Source organism: Malaclemys terrapin, chromosome 11 (genome assembly GCF_027887155.1).
Source record: "Malaclemys terrapin pileata isolate rMalTer1 chromosome 11, rMalTer1.hap1, whole genome shotgun sequence".
NCBI lineage: Eukaryota > Metazoa > Chordata > Testudines > Emydidae > Malaclemys > Malaclemys terrapin.
The window spans coordinates 10,837,267-10,856,293 of record NC_071515.1 but is presented as its reverse complement, the minus strand read 5'-3'; the positions used below and the strand labels follow the sequence as shown (position 1 = coordinate 10,856,293).

Below are 19,027 nucleotides of genomic sequence, written 5' to 3'. Positions count from 1 at the left end.
CTGGGATGTGTTGTAGGAGGGTATCACATACAGTCACAGTCAAAGACCGAGTACTGTAACAGTCATTACTAATATTACTATATGGATCCCGCCACTGCTGATCTTTTAATGGTGACCCTTGCACCTCGGATGCCTGAGAAGTAGGTGTCTGACACCACTAAATGTACATCCTGACGTGCACGGCAGCACTCCTAGGTTGGCCACTGTAATGGTTTAACTAGTCCTCTTGCCTCACTGTGAGTGATATGGTTTCGAAGCAGAAGCCTCATCAGCCACTGGGGCCCTGTACTAGAAAGGAGTAAAACAGAACCCCTGAGAAGCTGGAGAGGACCTGCAACCCCCAGACAGGGCTTTCTCTGGGCTCCAGTAGTTATCAGCCCCCCATGGGATCAGGACGAGGCCTTTTGTAAATTACACTTTTCCCTGTATGCTTCAACTATTTGGAGTCTATTTCAACCCAAGAGAGAGGACAGATTTCATTCTGACTGTTATGGATGGCCTGACGAATCACTGCAATAATAACTGCCAGCCAACTGCAGAGGGATTGCTGTCTGCCATGGTGAACAGCGGTGGGACTAAGGTGGAGAAGGTATGGGGCGCTGCTGCTGAGATGGACGGAAACTAGAATTCCCAGTGCTGGGAACAGTCATACGTTCAGGGAGTTTAAGGCCAGAAGGAACCATCAGATCTTCTAGTCTGATTCCTGTATATTGGAAAACATAATCCCAACTATACATACAAATGGAGGGGGTCTAAATCAGCTGTTAATTTCTTCTGAAGCATCTGGCACCAGCAGAAGACAGGATACTGGGCTAGATGGACAATTGGTCTGACCCAGTATGGCCATTCTTATGTTACCCCTGTATTGTGCCTAGATAGGACTCATCTCTTTTGAGCCATTGATATGTGGTCTTTGCGACAATGCACCTTGTAAGGCTCCGAAATGAGCCCTGCCAATAATATAGGAAATTGTGACTTTTAGGCAAAACCTAGAGGCTAACTCTGATTCTCCAGGGATGCTGAGGTTCCCTCTTGCCCCAGCTGCAGGATGGGATGAGAGTCTTGTCCCGTCTCATCTGGTTCCCTCTCTCTCAGGCAGCAGACCTTGTGGCTGGGGTTTGCAGCCGGTTGGATTCAGTCCAGCAGCCCAGCTCCAGGACCCTGATGAAGAAGTTAGTGGCCCTGCTGGCTGGCGAGGCGGAGCATCTGGACACAGTGATCTCATGCCTTCTGGACTACTCCTTCCCTACAGACAGGTACGAAATGCCTCCACTCTTCAGGCCTCGCGTGATCCTTTGAGGTCCTATATGAGAACCTCACCAATGAGCACATTGTTTGGTCTTACTAAGGCAAAGTATAAAGCACTGACTGTTGAGGACTGAATCTCCCCCCTCTACATGGGACAAATTACCTGCCCTCTCCTCCTGATGGCTCTTCTCTTTTCAGCCACAAACCACAGCGAGCGAAATCCGCCTGTCAGAGATTCCTCTCCCCCATTCCCTGAATGTGTCTCCCCATGTGCAAGGCAGGAGCTCTCATTCCCAGTCCCCCTCTCCCAGCCCCTGGGACTTGTTAGAGATCTGCCTGTGGGAGAGGTTCTCAAAAGCACAGTCCCCCACACCTACGGTCAGTGCTCATGGGTCCTGGAGCAGGGGGTGGATTTAAGTCTGTGTTCTTGAGTTCACTATCCCTTTGCTACTCCGGCTGGCAAGCGCAGAGCTCATTCCGCCGTTCTCCTTCATCTGAACGTACAGATAGTGAGCCTAGGTGGAACGTTTGCTGTCTGAAGCACATTTGTGTTTGGGCAGGAAAAGTTGAGCAACAGTGATTACGCAAAGCGTGGTTTTATGATGGATGATCCCAAGTGGTGAGTTCCAAAAACAATCCATATCAGCAGGGCCGGCTCCAGGCACCAGCAAAACAAGCAGGTGCTTGGGGCGGCACATTTCTAGGGGCGGCATTCTGGAACCGGCCATCATAGGTGCTGACTCCGGGGCATGGGGAAAAAGTGCCCCCGCCACCCCAGCTCGCCGCCCCAGCTCGCCTCCACCTGCTTCCCTGAGCGCACCGCCGCCGCTCCGCTTCTCCCCCCTGCCTCCCAGGCTTGCTGCGCGCAAAACAGCTGTTTCGTGCAGCAAGTCTGGGAGGGAGGAGAAGCCGAGCAGCAGGGCGTTCGGGGGAGGCGGCGGTGGTGGAGCGGAGGTGAGCTGGAGTGGGGAGCGGTTCCTCTACCCCCCGTTACTTCCTGCGCCCCCCCCACCCTAGCTCACCTTCGCTCCGCCTGCTCCCCTGAACACGCCGCCGCTCCGCTTCTCCCCCCTCCCTCCCAGGCTTGCCACGCGTGAAACAGCTGTTTTGCGCAGCAAGGCTGGGAGGGAGGGAGGAGAAGCTGAGCGGGGGGCGCTCAGGGGAGGCGGAGGTGAGCTGGAGCGGGGAGTGGTTCCTGTACCCCCTGTTACTTCCTGCACCCCCCGACCCTAGCTCACCTCCGCTCTGCCTACTCCCCTGAACGCGCCGCTGCTCCGCTTCTCCCCCCTCCTTCGCCTGAGAGGGAGGGGGGAGAAGCAGAGCAGCAGTGCACCCGGGGGAGCAGGCGGAGCAGAGGTGAGCTAGGGTGGGAGGTCGCGGGGGCCCCCAGGAAGCAATGGGGGGGGAAATGTGGCATGCCTGGGGGAGGAGGCGGGGCTGGGGATTTGGGGAAGGGGTTTGGAAGGGGTGGAGTTGGGGCGGGGCTGGGGGAGGGGGGTACGAAAAAAAAGTGGGGGCAGACAACATTTTTTTTGCTCGAGGCGGCAAAAATCCTAGAGCCAGCCCTGCATATCAGAGGACTCCACTGAAACCCTCCCTCACACAGTTGTTGGCTGAGCGCTGCGGAGATCTGAGCCATGCTGCTGCATGCCCGCTCCCTTTTTTTTTTAAAGGGAATTTAATGCTGGTGAAAGGTGCCCCATTGACACCCTTGGATAATAATGACCTCAGCTGCAGCCCAGGAAGTGACGATGAAGCTTCCTCCACACTGCCCCTAACAACACTCTGAGCTCATAGCTGGAGGGGCTGCCGACTAGGCAAGAAAGGCTCATTCAGCCTCCATGTCCCGTTCAATCCCTGAACCTACCAACAAGGGCCAAGTATGGTGGTTGACTCTGTAATGTGGACAGCGTGCACTGGGCACTGGTCCGAGACCCTTAGTTCATTTCATATAGGACATCTGCTGCCAGAGAAGCTGTATTAGCCATTAGCCTCTCGGTATTAGCCATCAGCCAGTAACAGGTCGTGACCAATTGAGGCCAGATTCACACTGGCAGCCTTGAGCTGAAATGCTCCATATCCTGTGCCAGTGATTCTCAATCTGAGGTCCATGGAGTCCTTGTTCATGCTCCACATTGAATTGCACAAGCTCTGGGGACTGGACTGCTGGGCAGGGCGTTGGCTCCACAGGAGGATTTCTCTTACAAAGAGATTACATTGGTGAAGAGGTTTAATAGCTTTTCTCCTAAGCCATCCAGTCCCTCATGTTGCCGTATTTCTGAATTTCTAGCAATGCGGCCGAGCTATGGCAGTTCCTATCTGCTGACCCGGCCCTCGGAGGACAGGTGATGGAGAACCTGGTTGTGAGGCTGCAGAGTCACCACAGCTCTGAGCACCAAGCCTCTCACACGTCTGCTGCCGTAAGTCCCTGTTCGAACATCCATAGCCCCATACAGTAAAATCTATCCTATGTCTCTGTCACATGGCACACTCACCGCCAACGCGCCTCCTCATGCCAGGACATGATGTTGCAGGGCTTATTCCACACTGGTGTCCCCTTGTCCAGCCTCCTGGTTCTGCAACACTCCGCAGGTTCCATGGTCTGGCCCTCTGGCCACATCACCTCTTCCAGGGTTAACAGAAAAGTCCAATATGGGAAAACCCAACATGTAGTGGCCTCTGTGCCAGGCCCTCAGCCCCCATCTGAGCCTCATCATTCTTGGTTTCTTAGTCCTGAGGTCGGTACTTTGCCTCTTGCTGGGGAACCCAGACCTGACCTCTGCTCTGGGTTCCAGCCCACGGACCCCATGATAGGCTGCTAAGGACTGTTCCTTCAATCCCTCACCACTTCCCTGAGCTGCTCCTCCCTTTTTCCTGCTTGTTAGCAACTCCCAGGGGTCTGCAGCTTCTGCTTTTCCTGCCCTGGATTTGTGGCTCCTTGTGACTTCTTCCCACCCAACTTCTGAGGAGCTTCCTCAAAGCTGTTCCCAGCCTCCCTGGCAGCAGCTGGGCTGTGTTTCAAACAGTCCTTCTGGTTTCCCTCCATAAGATAGGAGTCCCTGCCCGCTAGCCTTCCTCCTGGAGGTGGCATTTACTTCAGGCAGTCCCTCCACCTCTCCTGCAGGCAGGACTCCCCAGTCTCCTCCTTTATGCTGGGTTGTAAGTTAGCCAACTGTGGGGCCTTAGCCAGATTCTCCTGGTGGCCCTTTTTCCCCAGTCAGTCCTCAGGCTCAGAGGGTTCAGGCATAGGTGCTGGAACTGGGGGAACGGGGGTGCTGTAGCACCCCCGGCTTGAAGCAGTTTCCATCATATACAGGGTTTACAGTTTGGTTCAATGGCTCTCAGCACCCCCACTACACAACGTGTTCCAGCACCCCTGGGTTCAGCCTTCTCCTGCTGGTGTTTTCTCTGCTAGGAGGGAGGAGGCAGCATGTATGCTGATCCCCTTCCTAAAGCTCATCCCAATTCACTGGGAGAGAGGGGAGTCCTGGCCCTCCCATTTTGCAAGGCTCCTGGTCCCAGGTCCTTACAGAAACATAACAGGAGTTCCTCCTGAACACGACTTATTCCTTGGACCACTTCTTCCCTACCAGTATTTCCCAGCTCCTTACGTATATCAGACATCTCAAAATCTGACAGGGCCACGCCACGTGACAAGGGTGGGCTGACCCCTAGCACCGCTACCTTTACAGGGACAGACTATCCCCTCCGTTTTGGGGCTACTCCATAATGTCCCGACAAACCCTTGGGGGAGGGTTCCATTCATCGCATCCGTGTTGGAGCTCTGAGAAACCCCTTTGACGCTTTCTGCCCTGGTGCCAGCTCAGGATAGGGCTGCAGGCTAATTCACTCAGATGCTAACAGAAATCAAAGAAGTCAAAAGCTATTGTAGTGTAATCAGGCAGTTCACCTGTGTGTTTGTTTAGTTCAAAGGAAAAGTTAAAGGAAACACTTATCTTTATAACCTGTTGATTGCTATTGTATTGTGTATATCCCTGTAATTAGTTAACCCTAGATCAAAAGTGTGCGTTGGTGTTAAAAGCTGAGAATGAACTTGATGTGTAAAGTTTATGAAAACTAATGAAGGATTCTTGTTTGCTCTTACATTACATTGGCATCGTGTATATCCCTGTAATTAAATTACCCATCAAACACAATTGGAGCCTTGGAAATGTAAATGAAGAAGACTGCTAACTTCAAAGCAAGGGCTACTGTGTTTGACAACGGGAATTCACAGACTAAGTCTGAATTTCCTACTCATCAAAACCCACTTGGGTAAAGACACTGTTCTTCTTCGAGTGCTTGCTCATATCCATTCCATTAGGTGTGTGCGCGCCGCGTGCACGATCGTCGGAAGATTTTCTACCCTAGCAACACCGGCGGGTCGGCTGTGGAGCCCCCTAGAGTGGCGCCTTCATGGCGCTGAATATATACCCCAGCCGACCCGGCGCCCCCTCAGTTCCTTCTTACCGCCCCTGACGGTCGTTGGAACTGTGGAGCGCGGCATAGCTGTCCTCCACTCTCCCTAGCTTTGTTAGTTATTCGCAGTTGTAGTTATAGTTATAGTTCTAGTGTTTGTAGTTTAATAGTTAAATAGTTTTAAAGTTGTTAGATTTGTTATAATAGTCCAGGGGACTAAGGGGGTCGTCGCCCCCTTTCTCCCCCGGCCGCGGGCCCGGGCTCATGCCCAGAGCTCCCGGCTTCAAGCAGTGCGCCTCCTGCGCTAAACCTATGCCCACGAGCGACCCGCACGACTCCTGTCTGAAGTGCCTGGGAGAGTCCCACCAAACAGATAAGTGCAAGATCTGTAAGGCCTTCAGACCAAGGACAAAGAAAGAGCGGGACTTTCGGCTCCGGCAACTCCTTCTACGAGCCAGGCCCCGGCACCTAGCGCCTCGGTGCGCAGTGCCACAGCAGCACCGGCAATGCCGACAACGCGGGCGGTGTCGGACAAACCTCCCCGGCACCGGACCTCGTCGGCACCGCAGCAGGCACCTCGACGCCGGTCATTATCCCCGGGGCATAAAAAAGCCCATAAGACGGGGACCTCTGTGCCGAAGACGCCGGCTCCCCCAGTGCCGGGGGTAGAGCCGAGTGCGCCGGTGGAGCACCGGAAACAGGTGCCTCCAGCACTGTCGACTCCGGCACTGAGGCCGTTGAGTCCGGTGCAGATAGCTTCTCCACCGAGACCGGCGGTAATACAACTCCCGTCGACTCCGGAGACCTTCGTGGCGGCGAGAGACTTGATAGCTCTCACGGAGCCGGCACCGCCTCAACCACTGGCACCGACGGCACCGTTGACCCGCCCGGTCCAGTCAAGGGGGAAACCTGCCTTGATGCGCCCTCCATCACAAGGGCTGGAACCTCGGCACCGGTCCAGGTCCAGAAGCAGGTCCCCACGCCGCTCGCAGTCCCGGCACCGAATATCACCTCGGCACCGGTCGTACTCGCGGCCAAGATCTTCGTCGCGGCACCGCTCTACGTCTCGGCACCGCTATGATCGTCGGCACCGATCAACGTCGAGACGTAGTTCTCGGCACCGCTACGGTCGACGCTCGACGTCGAGAGGCCGCTCCCGGCACCGGGCATACTTCAGGTCCTCGTCGAGGTCCAGATCCGGCTCCCGGCACCGACGAGGTCATCGGCACCGATCGCGGTCCCGGCACCGTTCGCCGGCACCGCGCAGAGATAGATCATCTCCGGACCGGTACCGTGCGGCACCGCAGCCCACGGGGATCGTTTCATCTCTCTCGGCACCGCCATGGCCGTCAAGATCGGTGTCTCGCTCCTCGGAGGACCTGTCGAGATCGGCATACCCCCCTCAAGGGCAAGCCGAGGAACGGAACTTGGGCCATTGGCAGGAGATGGCAGATGGACCATCTCACTGGTCATTTTGGACCCCGTGGGCGTACCACCAGGAGCAAGGGGCTCCAATACCATCGACCTCTCGCTCGGGTCACTCGGTTAGAAGGGCCCCAGAATCCACCATCTCTCGGCCTCCGCCAGGGGGCATGGAGGCTTCCGTGTCCACACCACCCGACACCATAGACCCAAGTACAGGTGATGCTCCGGCCCAAGAGCAGGGGGATCAGGACCCCCCCTTGGATCCAGTACCACCGGAGGCATCTTCCTCCTCCTCTCCGGATGAGGCAGTGGCGGGCACTTCATGTACGGGTCCCCCTCCGATAGATCTTCGGGCTCACCAGGATCTCCTGCGTAGGATGGCCCGTAATATGGACCTGCAGGCGGAGGAGATAGTGGAAGTACAGGACCCTATCGTGAACATCCTAGGAGCGGATGCCCCATCGAGGGTGGCGCTACCCCTGATCCGCACGATACAAACCAATGCGGATACGATATGGCAAACTCCTGCCTCTATCCCACCCACAGCGAGAGGGGTGGAAAGGAAGTACTTTGTCCCGTCTAAGGACTACGGGTACTTGTATACCCACCCCCAACCGTGTTCACTGGTGGTGGCATCAGTGAACGCACGAGAGCGCCACGGCCAGCAGGCTGCAGCGCCTAAATCAAAAGAGGCTAAGCGGCTCGATTTGTTTGGCCGTAAGGTTTACTCAGCCGGAGGGCTACAACTTAGAGCGGCGAACCAGCAGGCGCTACTGAGCCGTTACAATTTTAACTCCTGGAACTCTATGGGGAAGTTTAAGGAGTTGATTCCCCAAGAGTCCAGGGAGGAGTTTGGAGCCATGGTAGAGGAGGGTAAGAAGGTGGCTCGGACCTCCTTGCAGGCCTCCTTGGACATAGCGGACTCGGCTGCGAGGACCCTGGCTTCGGGTATCGCTATGCGGAGGATCTCCTGGCTTCAGGTTTCGGGTTTGCCTCCGGAGCTGCAGCAAACCCTACAGGATCTGCCCTTTGAGGGACATGGATTGTTCTCGGACAAGACGGACTCTCGCCTGCAGAGCCTCAAGGACTCGAGAACAATCATGCGCTCCCTGGGGATGCATGTTGCGGGCCCTCAGCGCAGACCATTTAGGCCACAGCCTCAGCGCTTCTACCCTCCCCCCCCGCCTCGTCAGAGACAGGACTCGGCCCGGAGGCGAGGGCGAGGTGGTAGGAGAAGGTGGACCGGCCCTCAACCAGGCCAGAACCAGGGGCCACCTAGACCACCTTCAGGCCCCAGGCAGAACTTTTGAAGGTGCGGTCGAGGACGGCGCCCCAGTCATCCCCCAGGATCCAGCCCCCTCCTTCCGGGATCGCCTCTCCCACTTCCACCGTGCTTGGTCCCTTATAACTTCGGACCGTTGGGTCCTCCGCACGGTGGAGAGGGGATACGCTATCCAGTTTTCTTCTATCCCCCCCTCCCACCCCCCTTCCCCGTCCCTCTTCAGGGACCCTTCTCACGAGCAACTTCTTATACAGGAGGTTTCTACGCTCCTGGCCATGGGGGCCATAGAGGAGGTTCCGATAGAGTTAAGGGGCAGGGGATTTTATTCCCGTTACTTCCTGATCCCCAAGTCCAAAGGAGGTCTGCGGCCCATCTTGGACTTGCGCGGACTCAACAAATTCGTAGTAAAGTTGAAGTTCCGCATGATCTCTTTGGGGGCCATTATCCCTTCCCTCGATCCTGGAGACTGGTTCGCCGCCCTCGACATGAAAGACGCATACTTTCACATCTCAATTTACCCACCTCACAGACGCTTCCTGCGATTCGTGGTAAACACGGTGCACTACCAATTTGCAGTCCTTCCTTTCGGCCTATCCTCGGCCCCAAGAGTGTTCACGAAATGTATGGCTGTCGTGGCAGCGTACCTTCGTCGGCAGGAGATACAGGTGTTCCCGTACCTAGACGACTGGCTGGTACGCGGTCGCACCAAAGAGCAAGTTCAAGCTCACGTCCACAGAATAGTGGACACATTCAACGAGTTGGGCATCCTACTCAACAAGGACAAATCCACTCTAGAACCTACCCAGAGAATAGATTTCATCGGCGCAGTTCTAGACTCCAGACGTGCACAAGCCATCCTGCCAGACAACCGCTTTGGCACCATCACGAGCCTCATTCAAGGGCTACAGGCCTTCCCAACTACCACGGTGAGGTCGTGCCTTACCCTGCTGGGTCACATGGCTTCCTGCACGTACGTAACCAGGCATGCCAGACTTCGGCTTCGCCCACTCCAGACCTGGGTGTCATCAATATACCGTCCACATCGGGACAGCCTGAACATGGTGGTCACGGTCCCGAACTCGGTCCTGACCTCCCTCACCTGGTGGCTAGATCACAATGTGGTCTGCGAAGGGATGCCATTTCACGCCCCGCAACCCTCTCTGCATCTGGTCACAGACGCTTCATCTCTGGGTTGGGGCGCCCATCTCAACGAACACCATACCCAGGGCCGGTGGACTGCACCCCAGTTAGCCCTGCACATCAATGTTCGGGAGCTGATGGCGGTGCGCCTGGCGTGCCAGGCATTTCTCAATCAACTACGTGGCCGTTGTGTGTTAGTTCTCATCGACAACACCACGGCCATGTTTTACATCAACAAGCAAGGAGGAGCACGTTCGTCAGTTCTATGCCAAGAGGCCATTCGCCTGTGGGACTTCTGCATCGCCCACTCAATCCATCTCACGGCATCGTTCCTCCCTGGAGTCCAGAACACTCTAGCGGACCGACTCAGCAGGTCCTTCCAGACGCACGAGTGGTCTATCCGTCCGGACATCATACATTCCATCTTCCGGAGGTGGGGGTTTCCCCAGATAGACCTGTTTGCGTCTCGAGACAACAGGAAGTGCCACGTGTTCTGCTCCCTACAAGGTCGAGTTCCGGGCTCCCTCTCGGATGCGTTTCTCCTTCCCTGGAAAGACCACCTGTTTTATGCCTTCCCTCCGTTTCTTCTGGTCCACAAGGTACTGCTCAAATTGCGCAGAGACCAGGCACAGGTAATTCTGATCGCTCCAGCGTGGCCGAGACAACATTGGTACACCACACTGTTGGAACTCTCGGTTCAAACACCGATCCCGCTTCCATTATGTCCGGATCTCATTTCTCAGGACCACGGTCGGCTGCGTCACCCCGACCTGCAATCACTCCACCTCACAGCGTGGCTGCTCCATGGTTCACCCAGGCAGAGCGGCAATGCTCGCACTCTGTCCAACAGATTCTGCTGAGCAGTAGGAAGCCCTCAACACGAGCCACGTATTTGGCCAAGTGGAAGCGGTTCTCCTGTTGGTGCGAACAACGAGCCATGCCCCCGTTGCAGGCACCTATTCCTCTCATTTTGGAATATCTCCTCTCCCTAAAACAGCAAGGGTTGGCGATATCTTCACTTAGAGTTCACCTGGCCGCTATATCAGCCTTTCACCCAGGGGAACTCCCGTCCTCGGTATTCTCTAACCCGATGGTCGTTAGATTCCTCAAGGGCTTAGACCGGACGTACCCACAACAGCGTCATCCCGTCCCGACGTGGGACCTCAATCTGGTTCTCTCCAGACTCACAGGTCCTCCATTCGAACCACTAGCCACCTGTTCACTTTTGTACCTATCCTGGAAGACAGCCTTCCTCGTAGCCATTACCTCAGCAAGGCGCGTTTCTGAACTCAGGGCGCTTACATCCGAGCCCCCTTATACAGTTTTCCATAAGGATAAAGTGCAGCTTCGTCCACATCCTGCCTTTCTCCCTAAGGTGGTTTCTCTATTTCATATCAACCAGGACATATTTCTCCCGGTCTTTTATCCCAAACCACATGCCACTCGCCAGGATCAACGTTTGCATTCCCTGGACGTACGAAGGGCCCTGGCCTTCTATATTGACCGCACAAAGCACTTTAGAAAGACGACGCAACTCTTCGTTGCAGTGGCCGACCGAATGAAAGGCTCACCGGTCTCCTCACAACGCCTATCCTCCTGGATTACGTCTTGCATCCGGACTTGCTATGACCTGGCAGGCGTCTCAGCACCGCACCTCACCGCTCACTCCACGAGGGCCCAAGCCTCCTCGACTGCTTTCCTGGCACATGTTCCGATCCAGGACATTTGTAGAGCGGCGGTTTGGTCATCAGTCCACACGTTTACAGCTCACTATGCACTAGTGCAGCAGTCCAGGGACGATGCTGCATTCGGGTCAGCGGTTTTGCACACCGCAATGTCTCACTCCGACCCCACCACCTAAGTTGGGCTTGGGAGTCACCTAATGGAATGGATATGAGATGTGTTGCTCATATCCATTCCAAACCCGCCCCCCGTCCCCACTGTCGGAGTAGCCGGCAAGAAGGAACTGAGGGGGCGCCGGGTCGGCTGGGGTATATATTCAGCGCCATGAAGGCGCCACTCTAGGGGGCTCCACAGCCGACCCGCCGGTGTTGCTAGGGTAGAAAATCTTCCGACGATCGTGCACGCGGCGCGCACACACCTAATGGAATGGATATGAGCAACACATCTCGAAGAACAACAGTTACAACGGTGAGTAACCGTCTTTTCAGATTGGTTTCTGGAAAAGCTATAAAATAGATGTCAAGGAATGATCCTGTATCTCTGACTGTTTGGACTCTTACAGAGAAGATGCCAAATGCAAAATGGAGATCCCCAGAAACATCTGGGTTCCTGAAAAGACTTTTAGGAAACCAAGAGATTACTACATCTCTGCTATCATTTGGGATTTACAAATTTTGACTCACCTGTTAATGTATTTTACCTGCTTTAACCTCTCAATAACTCTCATTTATTTTTCCTAGCTAATAAATCTTTAGTTAGTTTACTAGAGAATTGGCTGCCAGTGTTGTTTTTGGTGTGAGATCCAGAGTACCAATTGACCTAGAGTAAGTGACTGACCCTTTGGGGTTGGGAGTAACCTGATGTGGTGTGATTTTTGGTTTTAATAACCTTTAATCACAAAGTTCAGTTTGTCTGGGTGGCAAGATAGGCTGGAATGTCTAAGGGGACTGTCTGTGGTAAGACTGTCCTTGGTAAAACTGGTACTGTAATCCAGGAATGCACAATTCTTACTGGCTTTGTGAAATCCAATTATAGAATATACTACTAGTTTGGGGTGCCTGCCCTGTTTTATGACAGTCTGATCTAAGATTGGCACTCACAGTTGTGAACCACTCCAGAGAGCGTGACAATTGGCGTAGTCAGCACAGGAGTCACATGCCACAGGTCAATTGGGCTTAAAGATCATAACCCAACACTATTTAAAGTTTAAATTGGATATGGAGAGTTTTAAGGGTTAAAGATGAGTTACAATGGGTGAATCACAATCCTATGAGAGTCTTGACTCAAAAGAACTTGAAAAAGTATGTAAAGAAAGGGGGCTATCTGTTAAGAAGAAAGCCGCAGAACACGAACTGAGAGATTTGCTCATGGACTTTGACCAAAAAGCAGGGTCTCAACCCCCCTAGACCCCAGATGCAGAAGAAAAGGCCCCTCTGAGGCACTTGGAAGCCAAGGAACAATGCAAGCATGAAAGAATGACGGTGGAAGTCCAAATGAGGGAGAAGAAAGATGCCAAGGAAGCTGATGAAAGAGCCACTCTTCTCTTCATTAATTTATTCTCTCCCATTCTTAGTCCCATGAGGCATTACCCCCACCCCAAGCATGCTGTCTCTGCAGCCCCTGCAGGTCAGGAAGCTCTGCGAGATCCAAAATCAAAGCTAGGTCCCCTGTGTGGCAATGCAGCCTAGTGTCACCAGACTCCACAAGGCAAAGCCTTCAACCTGCCAGTGCCTGGCTTCCCCCGCCCTGCTGCTCGGGGCAGTTTAACTCGGTTTGTTTCTCCATGAATCAGGGGAGTTTCATAGCACATAAGCAGGAAGTCCTGAGAACTGACGCAGGAGGGAGTAGGATTTCCAAGTAAGTTTGTGTCTGTCTTGTTCCCTCTTCAGGCCACATGCGCCCTCTATGAGATGATCTCGGTGAGCAAGTCCAGAGATGCCACAACCCGCCTCTATCCTCAGCTGCTAATGGCTCTTCTTGTCGAAATCCATTTCAGCCTGGGACAGAGCATAGCAGGGGATAAAGTCTCTGGAAGGGAAAGCAGCCGGCAGAGCCTCCACACCAGGTACTGCGCCTACTGGAAAGTCAACGGTCTAATTACATGGACAGTCATAGAGAAGTCATAGTTCTCTTCTCCAGCTCTCATGTGGCCCCTGCAGGTTTTCCATAACTCTCTAATTCTGAGGGAGTTAGCAGGCAGGGCTTAGGTTGCAAGGGTGTCTCTCCGTGGTAAATGACATACCGACCAGTGCACTGCAGAGGAAGTAGAAAGACTATCCCAGCAGCTATGGGGAGAAATTAGTGGGAGCCAATTTGCCAGTGTGTCAAAGGAATGTGGGTCCGACACTAAAAGGCTGAAGTTCTCCTGTTCTGTGACATTGACATGCCCTAGTGCTGATGTGCAATTGTCTGTAGGATTTGCTCAGAACTCTTTCTCTTTCTTCATATTACTAAATTGTATTACTATAGTGCCTAGGAACCCCAGTCACGAACCTGTGCCTTCCTAAGCTCTATTTAAACCATTGGTGTGTCTTTCCACACACAAGTGAATCCGTCACTCCCTGACAGACCTACCATGAGGGGGCTCCTGGCACTCAGTCACGCTGGTGTGTTGTTTGAATCTAGCTCTGCAGTGGAGGCTATAAAGATGCTGCTTCTCTGTGTTGGCTGCCGTTCCGAGCTGACTGTTATGGAGAAGGAGCAAGGCTGGATCCTCCTACAAAGCCCCCAAGATCACCTCCATGGGGTGAGCCTGCTGGCCAGGTAATACACAAGCGTTTTCCATGCAGTCAGTCCTGCTAGTGGGGGCAATTCCAGAATGAAACATTCCTCACTTCTGGGCTGCCATGTGGCCCCAAGCTGACCCCTCACCCCCTTGTTGCAGAACGTGCTTCTTCCCTTACTAACAAAGGTATTTCTGCTTTGTGTCACAGAGCCATGGTGCACTATGCTTGCCCTGAGACCACAAGGATGCTGCTGGACCTAGTGATCCCGCTCCTCGACAGAGGTGATAAGAAACACAGGCCGACCATGATGGCCTTCTTTGTAGAAGTAAGTTTCATTAGCTGATGAGAGCAATTGGGTCTTGTGTCCTAGATTAGTGAGCAACTCCTCAAATCAAGCCTTTGAGACTCATTATTGCGCTACATAAACGATGAGCTTTATTGGTCATGTCCACATTGCCAGGTGTCCATGCAGCACTGACTAGGCTCCCCCAGTCCTGTCCCAGCACGCTCAGTGTAAAATCTGAGATGGATCCTTTAGGGGATCATTGGTTGCTCCAAAGTTGTAATCAGGAGCCTGATAGGAATATCCAAGAAACTAAGGTTCTGTAGAACAGCATCAGCCTGGACTCTCCCGAAGGGCAGCTGGGTCTCCTGTCGGCATCAGCCTTTCTGCAGGTCCATGAAAGGTTCCTCCCTGCGAAGTCACTAAGGAAAAGCAAAGAGGGGCATTGAGAGTGGGTATGGAGGAGAGAGGATCATGGTAAAAGCTCCCCCAGATGCAGGATCATTAGCTCTGAATGTGGTGAGCAATCTTTAACCTTCTCTATTGGATGGGTTAGTTAGAGGCACATCACCAGGAATGAGGTGGCTCTATAGTCCATCGCTAGGTTGTTCTCCCCATTTCCACGGGTTCTGTCTGGCTAGTTCCTATTGACAGTTTTCAGGGATTGTCTCCTCATCTAACTCATTAAGGGATGGGGTTTAATTCTCTCCTCACCAGGAGTCCAATCCTGGGCCCATTGAGATCAATGGCAAAACTTTCACTGACTTCAGTGGGGTCAGGATTTCAACTCAGGGGTTTGATTTCTCAGTCCCGGCTTTCGCGTTATCTCAGAGCGGCTTGTTCTGCTTCACAGGGTCACCACGAGGGGTTCGGCTGCTCTTGGCAAACCCCCAGATGCACAAGAGTCCGCCATACAAATGGTCACTGAACATTTTGTTGCCCTACATGTTCTCCTGGAGGGTAGAGCAGCTCTGCTAACGCCTCTGGCTGAGTCTAGTGCTAACAGCCAGGAAGTCAGTGGGAGGACTGGATGTCACACACAAAGTGGGGCTGATGTATAGCAATGGACGGTACAACATGGAGGTTATGATGCCTCTCCACAGAACCGACACACAAAGTTTTCCGGTAAGCACCTGCTGCTGATTCGCTCTGTGTTGTTTTCAGCTTCTGCGTTACGAAGAGGCCAAGAAGCTCCCACATCCAGACACTTTGGACCGTCTCGAGGAGTGGACAAAACACCCCAGCCCAGTTTTCCGTTCACTTGGTCTAAGAGGACTCAGCATCCTGGCAACCCAACCAGGGAAGATGAGAGCCCAGGCTTGGTTAACTGGAAAATGACGAGGTGGCTTGACCCAGTGGACTGAGTTCTGGGCAGGCAGTGAGGCACAGTGTTCTGAGCCCACCTCTGCTGCTGGCTTGCTGACCCTCTCGGTGCCTCCATTTCCCCAGCAGGAACGGGGATCACAAAGGCCCCTCAATGCAGATCTTTCCTCGGAGAGTATTTTAGATGGGATTTTACTGCTTGGATTTCAGGTGAACGTTATCATTCTCCTAGGGCTACCACACGTCCGGGTTTCCCCGGCATGTCCGGCTTTTCGCTCTTTAAATAGCCGTCCGGGGGGGATTTCTAAAAATCTAAAAATGTCCGGGATTTCCCCCCAGTGGGCTATTTATCGACCGAAAAGCGGCTGACAGGGCGGCCAAGCGCCGCTCGCTTTGGGGCCTCGGCAGCCAAAGCCCCTTCCCAGCTCCCCCCATCCCCTGCAGCCGTAGCACGCCGCCTGGCAGCGCTGGGGGGCGGGGCTGTGCGCCTGTGAGGGAACGCGGCGGCGGGGCTGGCAGCAGCGGCCAGAGCCCCTCCCCCGCTTCCCCCCTCCTCCACAGCCACAGCACGCCGCTCGGCAGCACTCGGGCGGGGCGGGGCGCTCCTTGGGGTGTGGAGCCAGACACCTGCTCTAAGCCGAGTGGCACGGTAAGGGGGCCGGGAAGTTGGAGCAGGGGGGCAGTCAGGGGACAGGGAGCGGGGGTGTGGGGGATTTGGATGGGTCGGGAGTTTGGGGGGGGCTGTCAGGGGGGCAGGGGTGTGGAGAGGGGTTGGGACAGTCAGGGACAGGGAGCACGGGGGGGTTAGATGGGTCGAGGGTTCTGGGGGGGCTGTCAGGAGGTGGGAAGTGGGAGGGAGTGGCTAGGGGGCAGGGCTACCCCCCCCAATGGAGTGTCCTCTCTTTGAAAGTTCAGATATGGTAACCCTAATTCTCCCCCATGCAAATTACCCCAGCAGCATTCCTGTTCCTTCTTGGAGAGACCATTCCTGGTGCTGTCACAAAGGAAGACCTTGATTGGTCTAAAGACCTTAGCGAGCACACAGGGCCCTGTCTCATCGCCCCCTCCAGTGGCAAGACCCAACATTGCAGCACTGCCTCAGTTTTCCCCTCCTCGGCTTGACTTCACAAATACCTCGTTCAATAACACCCTTATTCAGGCTCATTTATTAAGACAAACAAGCCTTTGAAGGCCAAAGATAAAACCCTCAGAATCAAACCTGACAGTGTCCAACGGACTAAAAATCAGAAACAGGATCTTCTGCCATTACCACATCTCCTCTTCTGAGCTCACTCAACAAAGGTTCCACCCTGTCCTTAGTAAACATAAGAAAACTTAACTTTGGCCCCCTTCCTGGGCACCCCTTCTGCAAGATTTTTGCCCCCAGACTCTGCGGAGTACTTTGTTCTCTTGGGGGAGGACTGCTTCCCATGGCTTCCTCCCTGGAGGCCCTTTTCCCCCATCAGATTCCCCCTGCCTTCCCTCCCAGGGTACTCTAGGAGCCACTCCCCCCTGCTCCTGCTTCCCCTTCCTTCCTGACAGCCCAAAATAGTTCTCTCCTCCTCCGCTGCATCTGATTAATGCATGGAGCTGGCTGGCCCCAAAGTCTCTGGCCCTGAGAGAGGCAGAGCACTCTCTTAAAGAGTGTTTGTGGCCCTGCCCCCAAATGATATTTCAATGCCTTGCCTATCAGGTCCAAGTTTCTCAAACTTTGCAGAGGGTTCAGCTCTCACCTAGGACTCCCCATGGGACAGGTTTGATTTTTTCCCCAAGTTTCACCCTTTGGGGGATTGTCTGCATGGGAAAAGAAGGTGGCTAGAAGTTTTCGTTTGTTTGTTTGTAAGTGGAAAAACTGTCCTACAGCTCAGAGACGCAACCACCCCAGGAAAAAATCACAATTGACTGGGGAGACAGCATGGAACATTTCCATCCAAAAAGGGAATGTTTTTAGGAGCGTATCAAAAGGAGCAACTAGAATGGAAACTGTGTAGATTAACTATGGAGATTGCTGCCAGCATCTGTTATAATAATAATTAATAGCACGTAGAAAAGAGAGAAAAGCCCCGAAGCAAACCACAGCTTTGCCCACTCTACACCAGAACGACCCGGGACAGGGTTAGGATTCACTGATTGCCTCGTCAGGCATCCCCATCGATTCTAAAGCACCATGCCTCCGACTGTGGAGACGGAGCTTCTCTCTGACTTGGTGCCACGGGGTAGAATAAACACAGCCCTGGCACTGTGGCGTGTACTCACTGGAGGGTTGGGAGATCTGATGAGCCCCCCCATGTGTGTGTGTGTGTAGGTGGAACAAGTCAAGGCCCTGCTGCCTGCCATCCTTTGGGGTTCGGATGAGATGGATGATGGGAGTATTCTGGAGGCCATCTCAGCTGTTCAGAACCTTCTGCAGAGTCTGGATGGGAGTGAGCTCACCAGCGTGGCCAGGAAGCTAATCCCCTTATTCGATGCTGTAAGTCAGGGTCTCTTGACCTGCCCATCCCCAGCCAGGCAGTGTTGTGACTCTGGAGTCGTAGTGGTGGCATATCTGACCTGATCAGTTCCGAGCCATTGCCTGGGCCTCAGGCATTGGTGACACCTTGGTCTCTCGTGTTCTCTGTGTGTGGCATGCAACCGTTTGGTCTCCTGAGGACTGATCTGCTTTAATCTAACTCAAGTTAACATGCTCAATGTAGTGGTCATGGGGTGAAATGTAATGTCCTGTGCTTTGGAGTCTAGATGAATGAATGACCCTTAAATGCTATGAAACGATGAAAGTGTTGAACCCATTAAAGAAACCCTCCAAAGAGCCCTTCACTGTGGATGGAGTCAGCACTTACAGGAGGCCTCCAGGGAAATTTAGGAACCACTGTCCTAACCTGTGTTGTCTGCCCCTCCACCCAAACCTTTCTGCAAATGGGTGCCCTCTTGGTGGGCAGACCATGGAGTTATTAGTCAGACTGGCCCCTATCTGTGGTTTGCATTGTGCCGAGCTCACCCTGTAAGGAGAGTGTGAAGCTCCCTCGGTGAGATCCCCTCATGGTTGTGTGTCCATCACAGGTGAGACCCCAGGTGCGCTCTGCTGCCATCATGCTCTTTACAGAGTTGCTTAACACGGTGAAGAGGAGGCAGAAGCCCCTGCTGCAGGAGGAAGTGACCCACAGCCTGGTCCCACTGCTCCTTCACTTACAGGACGAGGACCCTGACATGGGCAAGGTGAGTCCCGCTGCCATGTGCTCCCTGGTGCAGCAGGCCCTGACTGCTCCAGCTCTCCTGCTAGGTCTGTCTCCAGAGCCGCCTCCCAAAAGTGAAAAATCTCAGCCCTACCTGCTTACCCAAGCAAGTTCCCTGGCCTTCAATGGACACACAAGTGGAGATGTTTTATGGCTCCCAGCAGCCACTTCCTAAGTCACTGAACTGCAGCCACCATGAAGTTCAAACTCCAGGAGCCTCCACTAATAGGAACAAAGAGACACCAAGGGTCAGCAGGATACCATGTGA

General features: G+C 53.9%; 1 protein-coding gene across 1 annotated transcript; it reads left to right on the top strand.

The window, feature by feature from the left end:
* The first annotated feature begins 480 nt into the window (after nucleotides 1–480).
* On the top strand, nucleotides 481–19,027 carry LOC128845216 (maestro heat-like repeat-containing protein family member 7). Its single transcript, XM_054043607.1, has 10 exons — nucleotides 481–589; nucleotides 1,096–1,256; nucleotides 3,539–3,668; nucleotides 13,087–13,262; nucleotides 13,823–13,960; nucleotides 14,131–14,248; nucleotides 15,371–15,493; nucleotides 17,835–17,999; nucleotides 18,587–18,742; nucleotides 18,989–19,027. The coding sequence occupies exons 1-10, from the start codon at nucleotides 491–493 to the stop codon at nucleotides 19,025–19,027; spliced, it is 1,305 nt and encodes a 434-aa protein (XP_053899582.1). The 5' UTR covers nucleotides 481–490.